At 47.7% G+C, this 14,503-nt stretch overlaps 1 protein-coding gene across 4 annotated transcripts in view; it reads left to right on the top strand.

The window, feature by feature from the left end:
• The window catches only part of KIF5C (kinesin family member 5C), a 159,910-nt gene that overhangs the window by 134,785 nt on the left and 10,622 nt on the right, over window positions 1-14,503 (top strand). For 3 of the 4 annotated variants that reach the window (XM_019972986.2, XM_070768201.1, XM_070768206.1), the window contains exons 22-25: window positions 560-631; window positions 3,566-3,670; window positions 5,530-5,746; window positions 6,855-6,968. In XM_019972986.2, the coding sequence (XP_019828545.1) occupies window positions 560-631; window positions 3,566-3,670; window positions 5,530-5,746; window positions 6,855-6,961 (501 nt within the window). In that variant the 3' untranslated portion in view covers window positions 6,962-6,968. Of the gene's footprint in view, window positions 1-559; window positions 632-3,565; window positions 3,671-5,529; window positions 5,747-6,854; window positions 6,969-13,996; window positions 14,487-14,503 lie in introns of those variants that run through there. The other variant, XM_070768213.1, reaches the window with a different exon arrangement.

Raw genomic sequence — 14,503 nt, 5'->3', positions numbered from 1 at the left:
GTTAGATACTTTGCCCAGGGTCACCAGGTGGAATGTCCATTAGCTCAGTGATGTGAGGCAAAAAAAGCTTATTATGGATCAGGGCCAGAGGGGTGTGGAAACATGAAAAATGTTGGTCGGCTCGGGTGGGAGAAATTGCGGCTAACTTTTCATTAAAACTTGTTGGCATTTTCTGTACACCAATAAATTAGAGTGAAAAAAGAGTCCATTCTGTTATAACATAGCTCACTAGGAATTTTTATGAGAAAGCTTGCAAGTTTTCGTGGTTAAAGGGAGGAAAATGTTCTACTTAAAACAGAGCAAACGAGCAGGCTTTGGTGTAGTTTCCATATCTTTGTTTGAGTTCCCAGGCTCTGTACCTTGGGGTAGCCCTGGGAAGATGCCAGGTGGAAGGGGGGAGCACGAGGGTGGGCAGGTCACAGGAAGCGGAGGGCCCCATGGCCTTGACCGGCGGCTTGCAGAGCTTTGTGGAGGCATCTGGGGTTGATGGTCTGGTGCCAATGGTGTCATAAACTGTGTGCCTTCATTTAAGTGGTGTTTTAACGATCTTCTCTTCCAGTCTCGAGAACTGCAGACTCTGCACAACCTCCGTAAACTCTTTGTCCAGGATCTGACTGCGCGGGTTAAAAAGGTGAGTTCTAATTCACGTGAATGGGATTGAGGAGAAACGAAAAGTTGGCCAGAAGAATCATTTTCAGTTGCTTAAATCATTATCACTTGCTTAAATCCTAGCTGGTGATGCTTAAAAATTACTCATACCAGAGAATGTGATTAAAAGAATGTGCCAGAGGGGGGAAAAATATTTGGGAACATTTTTCCATCTGACTTTTCGTTCTTAGTGAAAGGAAGCTATCATCCTTTCCTTGGCTTTTATTTCAAAGGAACACATATTTATCTGGTTGCAGTGTGAAAACCTCTGAGTGACGCAGGGAAAACCCAGAGGGCTCTCAGTAGACAGCCTGGCCCTTAGCCTGGTGAATGATGCCAGGAACCTGGAAATGCCAGGGGTTAGACCCTCCTGTTTCCCTGTTAGGAGGCTGTGAGGGGCTGGGCCAGAGTGTATGAAGCACTTTAACATCCCGTGTCTTGCCTCCTGTCCCCAGCAGCCACGTAATTGGTCCTTTGTGTTCTGTTTTATGGTTGTGGAAATGGGCTATGCTGACCTGAGATCACAGAGCTGGGGAGAGCCAGAGATAGGACTGAAATCCAGGTCGGTGTGACTTCTGAGTCTGAGCATTTTGTGCCACATGCAGTGGTGATCTTGGGGAATTGCCAAATGGTGAACCCCCAGAGCAGCTAGTAGAGGTCTCAGGAGGGAGGAGGGAGAAGCAGCAAGGAGGCTTTTGAAAAAGCGATGGATGAGGAGCAGTCAGCAAACCCAGAGGTAATAGGATGGACAGAGGCGTATTTAAGTGTGTGCATGGGGCTCTGTGTGCAGGAGCCAGGGAAAAGAGATGACGTATATTATTTAAGGGAAAAAAAAGAGGAGGTGATTGATAGGGTCAGATCTGAGAAGATAGAATTGATAGCATGCTGCTGCTGCTGCTAAGTCACTTTAGTCGTGTCTGACTCTGTGCGACCCCATAGACGGCAGCCCACCAGGCTCCCCCGTCCCTGGGATTCTCCAGGCAAGAACACTAGAGTGGGTTGCCATTTCCTTCTCCAATGCATGAAAGTGAAAAGTGAAAGTGAAGACGCTCAGTCGACTTCAGGCTCCTCCATCCATGGGATTTTCCAGGCAAGAGTACTGGAGTGGGGTGCCACTGCCTTCTCCGAATTGATGGCATAGAAGAGTATATATGGCTTGGTAAATGGAAGGGACACACTTTCCCAGAGAGGAGAAGTGGAGAAACCAGACATTAGTAGGGAAATATATGACAGGGGAAAAGATACATTCAACGACTCTGACTTTCTCAGTTAATGTGGAGAAGGAGGAAGAGAATGGGGAGGCCATGGAGGCTGGAGGAGGCTGGGGCAGCTGTGAGGGATTTGCTGGAGATAAGCAAAAGGATGCTGAGCAGTGGTGGGAGTGTCCAGATGAGGTTCAGAGCATGGATTTGCCTTGGCACTTGGCAGCATGATTCTAGTGAGTTTGGAGGGCTGGAAATCAAAATAAGGAAAGAGAGTGGAGAATGATGGGAGATTTCAAGGCCTGAGTGGCAGGGATCAGGAAGGTAGGTAGTGACCACAATCATCAACATAGAAATGATCAGAGGACCTGGACTGGGGAGTAAAGAGAGGCCAGAGCAGGGGTGATGAAGACAGAGACTAGGGAGATTATGATAAGAACTGAAAAGACTCAGCTTGGGGGAGGAAGTATTCCAAGGAGGATGCAGAGCTTGGGACCAGATTTCAGGATGTAAGACTCTCTAGGGAGGATCTGCTCTCAGACCAGTGGTTCCAAAGTGTGGTCACCTGGCCAGCAGCACTCGCATCACATAAGAACTTGCTGGATGTGCAGGTTCTCAGACCCACCCTGGATCCACTGACTCAGAGACTTGGGTCAGTGAAAGTCGCTCAGTTGGGTCCGACTCTTTGCAACCCCATGGACTATACAGTCCATTGAATTCTCCAAGCCAGAATACAGAAGTGGGTAGCCTATCCCTTCTCCAGTGGATCTTCCTGACCCAGGAATCGAACTGGGGTCTCCTGCATTGCAGGCAGATTCTTTACCAACTGAGCTATTAGGGAAAGCCCTAGAGCTTGGGACCAGACTAAAGACTTGGGTGGGGCCCATCAATCTGAGTTTTAACAAACCTTCTGAGTTTAAGAGCCCTAGATTGAGACCCAGGAGACAGGTTTGAGATGCTCGTATGGCCACCACCTCTCAGAAAGAGTGATGATATCTTTTGTAATCAGACAAAATAAGCATGCTTTGCCATTTTTAGACTCCAGGATGTGTTTGTACATGTATTTCCTAACTTATGTGGCCACTCAGCTTGGAAGTGTTGGGAGAACAGTGCTTTTGTTAATCTCAAGATCTGATAAATTTTGAGTGTCAATCCAGCACAGCACACAGATGGCCTGACTGGTCTGGGATGGATTCATCAAATAATATGATGTAATTGAAAGCTGAAGGGACAAGCAGAGACCATGGAGACTGCCCAGTGGGACCACAGACACTTTCCTGCAGCTTGATGACTCATTATCTCACTTGTGATATTTTGAAATCAAATTTAGGTCTTGGGCTTACGTTTTCCCATTAGTTCTTCTTAATGAGTTTTGAAACACTTCCTTTTGAAAAGAAAAGTGTCTGTTCACCTACCTGCAAGGGAGAGGTATATTCACAAAGAGAACTGTATCTAATCTGTATCTTTCAAAAGTAGATTGCAGTATTTTTGGTCAGCTATCTAAAAAATAGAATGTTTGATACCAATAAAGGGAATTAATTGGGAACACTGTTGAGTCTCAACTTCTAGAACCTCTATTTTCATTTTCAGAATAAACCTTTAGTAGGATCGGGGATTTCTTCCCAAGGATATTTAGAATGGCTCTTCCACATGATGCTGGGGCTGCGGGTGGGCAGTTTGGAGGCTGATTCTCCTGACCCCTTGTGTTGATACAGAGTGTAGAGCTGGACAGTGATGATGGAGGAGGCAGTGCTGCCCAGAAGCAGAAAATTTCCTTCCTGGAGAATAACCTGGAGCAACTCACCAAGGTTCACAAACAGGTAGGAGGGCTGTGCCAGCCTGCCGCTGCTTCTCCTTCTCCCCTGGAAAGGAGGCTCGCTGCATTTGGCTCCCTTGAGGGAGGCGCTCTGATACGGAAGGGGAAAGGACTACAGCATCCCCAGAGAGCATCAGTGTCAGAAGGGACCTTGAACTTAGTCTTCAGTGACTTCCTTTGTCTATAAAATACTTTCTTTGAAGGAATCCAAATATAAAGAATTGTGTGTGAGCTCTCTGGGGTTTGGGGAGCAGGGTGTTCAGTCGTGTCTTTTCATTCTGCCTCCCTTTCCAGCCTCTGAGCCCAGCTGGCCCCGGTGTGTCCCGTGATGCTTTTGAGGACACTCTGTAGACCCAAAGACTCCACAGAACACGAAGCAGAGGACACTGAGCTGGTTCAGGCTTCCTGTCTCTAGAGACGAGAAACAGACTAGGAGGGGAAGCCACTGGCTCCATCCCACAAGTGGGAGAACTGGGGCTGGCACCAGCTCTGCTCTGTTTCTTGGGCATCCTTTCAGGTTCCCGTGACACCCCGGAGTTTGTTTAGAGCGACAGACAGCGATACCCATGTCCAAACCCTGATGATTTAGGCAGGTTGTTTGTCTCCTTTCTGTTTATTTTTTAAAATTTGCTTTTAATTGAAAGATAATTGCTTTACAGTATTGTGCTGGTTTCTGTCATACATCAACATGAATGAGCCATAGGTGTACACATGTCCCCTTCCTCTTGGCCCTCTCCTTTCTGTTTAAATGCGGAAATGTTCATGATGGTTTCCCCTCAATCCTCAAGATTTGGGATCTGAAAAAAGTGGTTCAGCTTTGCAATGGACCACATACTCTAGGGGATGTCATTGCTCTTTGACTTGTTACATGCTCTTCAACGTTACTGATGATGGCACTTTCGCCCAAAGGGAGTATGACAGATTCAACGTGGTTGAAGTCATTCAAGCAAATTGTTGATGAGAAACAGAAAAGCAGAAACTGCTGGGCACTTGAAATGGAGCTCTGAAGTTCATTAATTATTTTATTCATGAATTCAGTGAATATTTATTAAAAACCTACTCTGTACCAGGCACTGGGGCTGGGACTGGGTGGGGAGATAGGGGTAAAGAAAACAGGTGTGGACCTAGCAATAGTTTAACCCATATAGCACTCCTGATTTTCAAAGCTTTTCCTGATCCACTTGCATTCCCACAATGGTCCTTTTATGTGGTATGTGGACTTAATGGTGGTTGAATGACTCATACCTGGTCAGATGACCAGGAGAGAACAGAACTGGCTTTTGGCCCATCCTTCACCTAGGGTGAGTCTGTTCCTTCTGAATTGAGAGTCTTAGATCATAAAGAATGAGCAGTATTCCTGAGTTACTTAGACCCTGGGTACATTCCAAACCTTGTGCTGGTGTGGACAGCGTGGTCCTCTCTGAAGGAGGCCTTCAGAGAGCTCTAGAACATGAATGCCTTTCATAGAGCATGTCTGAACTGGCTTCACGTTTCTTAGCTTTCACATAGGAGTAGTCAATTTTCTCCTGCAAGTTCCCCCTCACCCCTCAAACAAAAGAGGAAGCAAATCCCACCCAAGCCTGAATGTTTCCCACAGTTGGAAATGGCTTCTAATTCTAGCCTACTCCCCTCTCCACTTTCTCCAAACTGTGAATACTGTGTTTGGCAAATCTGAGTCTCGGGATGTTGGATTTTTATTCCCCTCGGGTGCTCCCAGAGTTTATGGTCTTACGCACTTTCCAGAACAACCTGGCAGGGGGTGGCGGTTCTAACTGCTCCTCTGTGGCCTTCTCAGCCCCCAGCACGGGGTCTGCTGCTCCTGCCTCCCCTTCCGCTAACTCCCCACCTCTTCCTTCCCTGCAGCTGGTCCGGGACAATGCAGACCTGCGCTGTGAGCTGCCCAAGCTGGAGAAGCGCCTGCGCGCCACGGCCGAGCGCGTGAAGGCGCTGGAGAGCGCGCTGAAGGAGGCCAAGGAGAATGCCATGCGGGACCGCAAGCGCTACCAGCAGGAGGTGGACCGCATCAAGGAGGCCGTGCGGGCCAAGAACATGGCCAGGAGGGCTCACTCAGCCCAGATCGGTACGTGCGCCTGCACCCGGGCCCTTGATATAAGGTGAGGGCTCCGTGGGCCAGATGCCCTGTGCAGGCCAGCTGGGGCCTCCCAGCACCCGGCGTCCATCCTGGGAAGATGGGATCACCAGATGCGTGCTTCCTTGAGATTCCAGAGGACATGGTGATCTTCAAAATTACCGAGCTGACCAAAGAAGCCAGCAAGTCCTGGCTACAGGCAGAGGGATTTAGCTGTAAACAGAGATACACTCTCCCAGCGATACCAGAATATATGCAGAATATATGGCTTGCTCAGCAAAGCCTGCAGGCCCCTTGTGGTTTGCACCTGGCAGAACCATGAAGGAGCTGCATGTAGCTAGAAGCCTCAGGGAGAGCCTCTTGCAAGTACAGGTTTGGAAATACCCTGGAGAGAGCCAGGCCCGGCATCAGTGAGTGCATGGGGGGTTGGACATCCAGCCCCTTCCATGCCTGGATTTGGATGTCTACCTGCAAAGACTGAGAGCATAGCTGTTGAGTCATAGTTCCTGGGATAGAGCCATAGGAGGAAAAGAGATTTAGGGGTGTTCTCTAGAGAGCATTTTTTCTTCTTCTTACATGGAAATATCTCCAATAATATGTAATAATATTTCTTATCAGATACTGCTCTGCATATGTTTGGGAAACCAGCAGCTCCTTGTTTCTAGTTTTAAGATCATAGATTAGTGCTTCACTGCATTTATTGGATTTTTATACCCTTGGAAAATCTCCTGAAACCTGTGGACCTCTTCCCCTAAAAGTGCATCATAGACAGAATTCTGCATCCAGTTTTAGGGAGATGCTGTTGGAACTCATCGGGACCTATGGATCTGCCTCAGATAAAACTGAAAGTCTGTTGTCTCTAATTTTCATTAATCAGAAGTGAAGTAACTGATATATATTGGGTGGCTTGGATTAGCTAAGTGTGCTAATAGAAGGGCAAACCTCCTGTCTTCAGAAAAGTCTGGTGTCTGATAAGAATTGCAATGTTGATGAGAAGATTGTGCCTCTTGGTTTTTGCATGTGACCAGGAGGTATCTGGATGCAGCTGTGTAAGCCCTTTCTGAATGTCTCTTCTCTCTTTTCTGTCTGTTGGACACAGCCAAGCCCATCCGCCCTGGACACTACCCTGCATCATCTCCAACGGCAGTCCACACCATCCGAGGGGGAGGAGGTGGCTCTTCAAGCTCCACTCACCACCAGAAATAAATATGAAGTGAGTCCCTGGTGTTGGGTGGCTTCTGTCCGGGGCAACACCAGGGGCTCTCCTCACCTCTGCCAGGAGCTCAGCCCCCCATGTGTAGACAGCTCAGCTCCGCCTAGCACAAGCCCTGGGCCTTCAGGTTATTGGGGGCTTGCGTTTACCCCCAACTCAGTCTAGAGCCTTTGGGTCTTCCAGCTCAGGCCACCTGGTGCTGGGACCCTCTGGAGGTGGGGAGGGCATGGTGAATGAGTCATGCCAGCCTCCTTTTGTCTGTGGGACTCCCCTCTGTAGCTGGCATCCGCAATGGCATTACCTGTTTGTCAGGTGCTTTTGCCCAGAGCAGGCAGACATGGGTGGTTGCTCTAAGTCTCAGGAACCGAACCTAAGAAAGAGCCAGATAATCGAAAGTCATGTGTTTATAATTACTACCTGAACTCAACAAATGGGGTTTTAAAGAATTGTGCAAATTTTCATCTAGCTAAGTCTGGACCACTTTTTTTCTTTGAGATGCTGGTCTGAAAACTGCTCTTCTCACAATCCACATACCTGACTTGGCTGTACCATGTCAGCACAAAGGAAAAAGTGGTGTGCTTGAGAAAAGAGAGGGCAGTACAGGCCTGTCCTCTTGTGCTTGAGGGAAAGAGTTTACTGGTTGGGCAGGGCAGAGAGACAGCTCGGTGGCCAGAAAACTCTGTTTAGAGAAACTGACTTCATGCCAGTAACCTATAGATGGGAGGAGGTGGCTCCTAATGCTGACCGTGGACTCTGAACCCTCACTAGGAGAGCTTGCAAAATGGGTGAGCTTGGCGACAAAACCGCAATGATCGGGGCAAGTCAAGAAAGAGCGGGTCCACATTTAGCCTTCCCTGATAGCTCAGTTGGTACAGAATCCACCTGAAATGCAGGAGACCCTGGTTCGATCCCTGGGTTGGGAAGATCCCCTGGAGAAGGGAAAGGCTACCCACTCCAGTATTCTGATGTGGAGAATTCCATAGGATCCCAGAGTTGGACCAAGTGACTTTCACTTGCACTTCAAGGCAAGTGAAGATGAAGGGCTGGAGCCCCCCTCACAGGCTACGACAGTATTGTTAAGGCTCAGACAAAACTTCCAAGGAGGAAGCTTTCGCATGGCCTGCCCCAGCAGCATGTCAAGGAGCAGGACACACCATGCCCATGGTGGGCAGTGTGCCCTCTATCTTCTGCTGTATCCTGGAAGGGTGGATGGGAAATTATCTTGGTGATGGGTCACCCTATTCAGATGTGATCTCTGCTTTTAATCAGAAGTGAAGGCAGCCCACTCCAGTATTCCTGCCTGGAAAATCCCATGGACAGAGGAGCCTGGGGGGCTATACTCCCTAGGTTGCAGAGTCGCATGTGACTGAGTGACTAAACAACAACAAAGTAAAACTGGATGTGAAAAAATTGTTTTTGACTCCATCTTATCGGTGTTGGGGTTGACACTTGAAGGGAGCTGTAAGAGCAAATTGGGCAACTTAGTTCAGAAAGCCTAATGGGCTCTCGACCTTCGGTGAGTGTCAGCATCACCTAGCATCCAGAGACCCGGGCTCCTTGAAATAGTGTAGGGTTTGGACCTTCATGTTTTCACCACATGCCCCAGGTGACTGCTGCCTGCATGCTCTCACTCAGTTGTGTCCAACTCTGGCAACCCCATGGACTACAGCCGGCCAGGCTCCTCTGTCCGTGGAATTCTCCAGGCAAGAATACTGGAGTAGGTTGCCATTTTCTCCTCCAGGGGGTCTTCCCGACCCAGGGATCAAACCCATGTCTCTTGTGTCTTCTGCATTGACAGGAGGGTTCATTACCACTCACACCACCTGGGAAGCCTTTGAGACCTGGTAGCCTAAAGTATCAGAAAGTGGCTTATACAGGATGGATGTTTATTTCTCTGTCACATGAAGGACATTTAAGGGTGGTCTGTTAATGGCTGGGGGAACTGCATAGTGACAAAACTTAGGCTCCCTGACCTCAGCAAGTGCCTCCCTTCCTCACGGTCACCTAATGACTTCTGCAGTCCTAACTGTAGTACCTGTGCTCCATGTTAATATATGATATTTGTTTTTCTCTTTCTGACTTACTTTGCTCTGCATGACAGACTCCGGGTTGATCCATGTCTCTACAAATGACCAAGTTTCGTCCCTTTTTATGGCTGAGTAATATTCCATTGTATACGCATACCATATCTTCTTTATCCGTTCCTCTGTGGATGGACATTTAGCCTGTGTGCTGTGTTGCGCAAGCAGAGAGAGCAGCTGGGGAAAGGTGGAAGCAGCTCATGCAGTTGAATCAGCTTCCTTTAAGTTGCCCTTCCAGAGGTGCCAGCCAGCTCCAGTGCCTGCACCCCTCTGACGCAACTGAGACACACGATCACATCTGCTTCAGGGGGGCTGGAGAAGGTGGTCTTTGGCTGGACTCATCACTGCCCCAGATAAGAGCAGTGTTCTCTTGCCTGGAATGATGAGTTTGGATGTTGGATAGGCAGCCAGCACTCTGGTGGTTCTTTTTTTAAAAATTTGTTTGGCTGTGCTGGGTCTTAGTTGTGCTATGTGGGATCTTAGTTCTCTGACCAGGGATCAATCCCTGGCCCCCTGAGTTGGGAATGTGGGGTCTTAACCACGGGGCCACCAGCAGAGTCCTCCCAGCACTCTGTTTATTGAACACACACTCTGCAGCAGCTCTGTGCAAGATGTAATATCTCTATTACCCGTTTGGTGGAAGCACCGTGTTCATGTGTGTGCTTGGCTCCAGCAAGCTCCTAAGGAATGCACCAGCCCAGGGATTCTGGCTCCAGAGACTGCTCAGTGGAAGGTCCCATTCCTCGGGCACTCCCAGAAAGGCCTGTGAGACCCACTCTTATGTAAGATACATACAACCATATGGCAGCCAGCCATCACCCTAGCCTGAAAGTCTCAGAGTCTTGAGACTTTCAACACCTTCAGAGTATAGACGCACCCTCACCCAGCATGGTGATTCGTTTCTTTTGTTTCTAACTCAGAGTGCTAAGAGTGGTTTTGATGATTTTATCTGAAATTGGAACCTTCTCCACCCACCTTATTATCTATTCATATGACTCCCATGGCTGAGTGTTCTCACAACGTCACCAAACAGACCCCATGCGAGTGTCAGGGTGGCGGAGGGGTTAAGGGGCTTGACTTTGGACAGAGACCTGGGTCAGGTGTCAGGCCTTTCGCGTTCTTAATCTCAGAGTCAGTCTTGTCATCTATGAGATGGGGAGAGTCCTTTCCCTGGGCACTGCAGTGATTTGAGGGCTAAATGAGGTCATGCTTCTGAGCGGCTTGGCACATAATGAGTGCTCAACAAAATGGCAGCTGTGGGAGAGGTGAGCAGTGCAAGTTTGGCACAAGGTGGGTGGTTAATGAATGCTGGTTTATGTTATCTTCTAATTCTCATAGTTGTTGCAAAACAGTTTTTAGTCTCTGTAGCAATAGATTATAAGCACTAAGTGGAGAAGGCTGATGTCTGAGTATTCTGTTTGGTGCTGTGACCAGATATAAGGGGTTTAAAATATACTAGCGTGTATTTATCCCAATATTATAAACAACAACATTGACTATTTTTATGAAAATAATTGGGCATTGGTTAGTGGAGTTGAAAAAAAAAGGATGATAACCAATGGAGTAGGGAATTATAATTGGAACTGAGGAAATGCTGATTAAAAATAAGCTTATTTAAAAAAATAATTGGAGGAAATTCCCTGGCGATCCAGTGGCTAGGACTCTGCTCACTCTCTGCTGAGTGCCTGGGTTTAGTCTTTGGGGAACTGAGATCCTGCAAGCCTCACAGCGTGGCTTAAAAAATAGACATATGGAATTCATTTATTAAGTGGATCAAAGCCTTTTTGAGATGATCTTTTTTGGGTTTTCCTGGTGGCATTGCAGGTCAAGAATCCGCCTGCAATGCAAGAGATGCGGGTTCTATCCGAAGGTCAGGAAGATCCCCTGGAGAAGGGAATGGCTACCCACTCCAGTATTCTTGCCTGGAGAATCCCATGGACAGAGGAGTCTGGTGGGCTATAGTCTATGGAGTCACAGAGAGTTGGACACGACTGAACGACTGACACTTTCTGCTCTTTGGATGCTTATTCTGAAGTGTGTCTGTCCTGTAGCAACAGTCTCAGCTGCTGATCTTCCCAGCCCTCCTGTTGGAGCCAGAATGGCACCTTCATATTCAGGCAGCATCTGGGTCCCTTTGGGATTTCTTTCCGCTTCATTTCAGGATGCAGAGAATATAGTCACAATGCATCTCTGGGTTTATGCTCAGAGTTTCAGAGCCACCGAAGAGGCCAATGTGTGGAAATCAAAAGAACCCAGGACAGTGCCAGCTTTGATCTCATATTAAAATCTGGGGGCCAGGGTGCCAGCTTTGATCTCATATTAAAATCTGGGGGCCAGGGCTGCTTCAGCAGGATGGGGACCATCTTTTTCAAGCACCAAAACCAGACATGGGGCAGCATGGTGCAGCAGACTGAGGACACGGGGGATGGAATTGGCCACATGTGGGTTCCAGCCCTGACCTTGGCTCTGTTCTTTTGTGACATTGGGCAAGTTGCTTGACTTCTTTTAGCCTCAATTTCTTTATCTGCCAAATGGGATCAGGCATTTTATACTTGCTCTGTACTTGGTTTAACAGTAGAGAGACAAAGGCTCTGTTCTTGTGTACTGACATGCTTGTAGGGGAGAGATAGCAGATAAAGAAGGTAGCTGCAAATAGTGGTCAGTGTTCTGAAGAAAATAAGAACAGCTTAATGAAATAAAGATTAGGGACACTTATTTAGGAGAGGGGGTGACTTTTGAGCTGAGAACTAAATGATGAGACATGCCAGCCCCATGGTGATATGTGCACAGACACTCGCTGGAAGGTGGGTCCAGATTGCGGCACGTTTGAGGAACCACAGGAAGGCTGATAAGGCTGGAGCACAGAACAGGGGAGAGTATCGTAATTTGGGGAGGGAGATGGAACCAGATAAATTGAGACCGAGATGAGCAGTTTAGAGTGTAAGCTAAGCCTGGGGTTCACTGGGGCCTTTGGGCCTGGGAGTGATGGGACGGGTTCATGACTAGGAAAGGTCTGCGAGAGCTGGACTTTGGAAAAAGGATAGGGGTGGGGTGAGAGTAAGTGCAGGGGATTCCCCTGGGGGTATTATTGTGGATGTCCACTTGGGCGGGTGTCGGGGGAGTAGCCCTGAGCTAGGTGGTGGTAGCAAGTGGTCAGAGTTGGCCTGTGTTAGAGAGCTGAGGGTGGGAGGGTGAGGAGGAGGGGTAGGTGGGAATCAAAGGTGGTCTCTGGGCTGGGGCCCTAGCAACCGGGTAAATATTGGTACCTTTTAGCAATGACTGGGAAAATTGGGCAATGCAGGTTTTATGGAAAAGAGAGCTTGGTGGATTGTGAGATTCCTCTGAGACAACTCAGCCTAGCTCACCATCAGGCAGGTATGCTGAGTAGGCAGAAACCTGCAAGCTCAGGCGAGAGGTCAGGTCTGAGGTCATAGAGAGTTATGGTCTGTGGATTGTGTTTAAGACCACATGTCCAGGAGGTCACCTGGAGAAAGGGTGGACAGAGGCAGAGAGTGAGGAAGGTTTGACCAGATCTGGGGACTGGCCAATGGAAAGGGCAGAAAAAGGAGGTAGCAGCAATAAAGGGGCCTGAGGAGGAGAATGTTAGGTTCAGGGAGGCAGAGTGAGGCCCGGGCTCCTAAGGGGAGGTGGTCAGCTTTGCTGAAGGCTGCTCAGAGCTCCAGGGAGATAACCACAGAGACTGATGGTTGTTGGAGGCCCGAGGGCAGAAACCTCAGCTTTAGCACTAAGAGGGCAGCATGGAGCAGAGTGTGGGGGTGGGGAAACAGAGTCAGTACCTGCTTGCGGCTTGGAGTTCTGTTTGAAGCAGCAGAGAAATGGAGGGATGTGAGATTAAGATAGGGTTTGCATTTTTTTTTTTCAATTTTTTTTGGCCGAACTCCACAGCATGTGGGATCTTAGCTCCCTGACCAGGCATCGAACCTGTGTGCCCCCAGCAATGGATGTGTGGACTCTTAACCACTGGACCAGGGAAATCCCTGCTTTTCTTTTTTAAGATGGCAGCTATTACAGCTTATTTACACAGTGATGGTAATAACCCAACTCAGAAGGGAAATTGATAACTTTGCAGCCGGAAGAATTACAGTAGAGAGTATTGGCTTCCTGTGAGATGCTTTGATCTGAACATAAACGAAGGCAACGCTGTACCCAAGGCAGAATAGAAAGTTCTGGTAAATGGGGCATGCAGGGAGGTGAAAACAGAGCTCATATTAGTGCTTGTTTTCCTGTGCAAGTAAGTCAAGTCATCTGCTGAGAGGGTTGGGGGACATGGGGTTGCAGGCTGAAGAGAGGTATGAAATAGGCCTCTTGGGTAGTGCTGAGTGCTTATTCCAGGCCCTGCGTTTAATTAAGGTAGACACCGTTTCAGTAATTGTCCAGCTGCCTGGTACCCAGGGCCCTGGAGCTGGGATTGCTTCCTTTGTTGTGCAGTGTGCACTGGTTCCAGTATATCCACCAGATGGCACAAGTGGGGCATTACTGAAAGCTCAGCCTTTTTCTGAAAGGCTTTTTGAGGCAGAATCCATCGTTTTTTGGTTTTCCTCTCTTATTTCTCAAACTTGAGTAGTAAATAGAGTACTTTTAAGGAAATAAAATTCTCACAGATTCCTGTAGTTAATTTAAATTTATTAGTTTTTAATTTTATCTATTATTTATTTATTATAGTGCAAATTAAAAAAAAGTGTTCACTCCTTAAACTGGTAGATGTTCCACAACTATCAAGTTGAAAAAGATTTACAAAGTAGATTTAAAAAGTCGAAAATCCAAACCACCAACCTTTACTAAGCTTTACTAACTTAACAATGACAGTCTTCTGCTGAAAATGAAGAGCAACGTGACTGTAGTATGTACTGCATTCGGTGGAGTTCATCATGTGTGTCAAGACATGACAGTTCTTTCACCCTCTTTTTCTGTTAAAAATCCCTGCAGGATCACCCCTTGCTTTCAAGTCATTCTGTCTTTTCGTGGCTGGAAGGCCTCATCTTCCCATTGTCTGGATTTTACCTGAAGATGATAAAAGCTGTGACAAGAAGCACCAACTTGGTTTTGGCATAAAGCAGGTGTGGGGCTGAAGTTGGTTACAAGGTAGTCAGCTAGATAATCTAGAAGATGCGTATATTAATGCTTCAGATTTTCATGACAAGGAAAGCATACAGTTGAAAATATAGTGAAAATGAACCAAAGACCTCAGGTGCCTTTCAGTGTTGATGTAGCTGAACACTGTTATTTTGAGGACTGTACATATTTCATACTGTTCATGGGGTTCTCAAGGCAAGAATATTGAAGTGGTTTGCCATTCCCTTCTCCAGTGGACCACATTCTGTCAGACCATGACCCGCCCATCTTGGGTGGCCCCATACGGCATGGCTTAGTTTCACTGAGTTAGACAAGGCTGTGGTCCTAGTGTGATTAGATTGACTAGTCTTCTGTGATTAT

Source organism: Bos indicus, chromosome 2 (genome assembly GCF_029378745.1).
Source record: "Bos indicus isolate NIAB-ARS_2022 breed Sahiwal x Tharparkar chromosome 2, NIAB-ARS_B.indTharparkar_mat_pri_1.0, whole genome shotgun sequence".
Classification (NCBI taxonomy): Eukaryota; Metazoa; Chordata; class Mammalia; order Artiodactyla; family Bovidae; genus Bos; species Bos indicus.
Note: the sequence above shows the minus strand (reverse complement) of the source record. Positions and strands in the feature narration are given on the sequence as shown.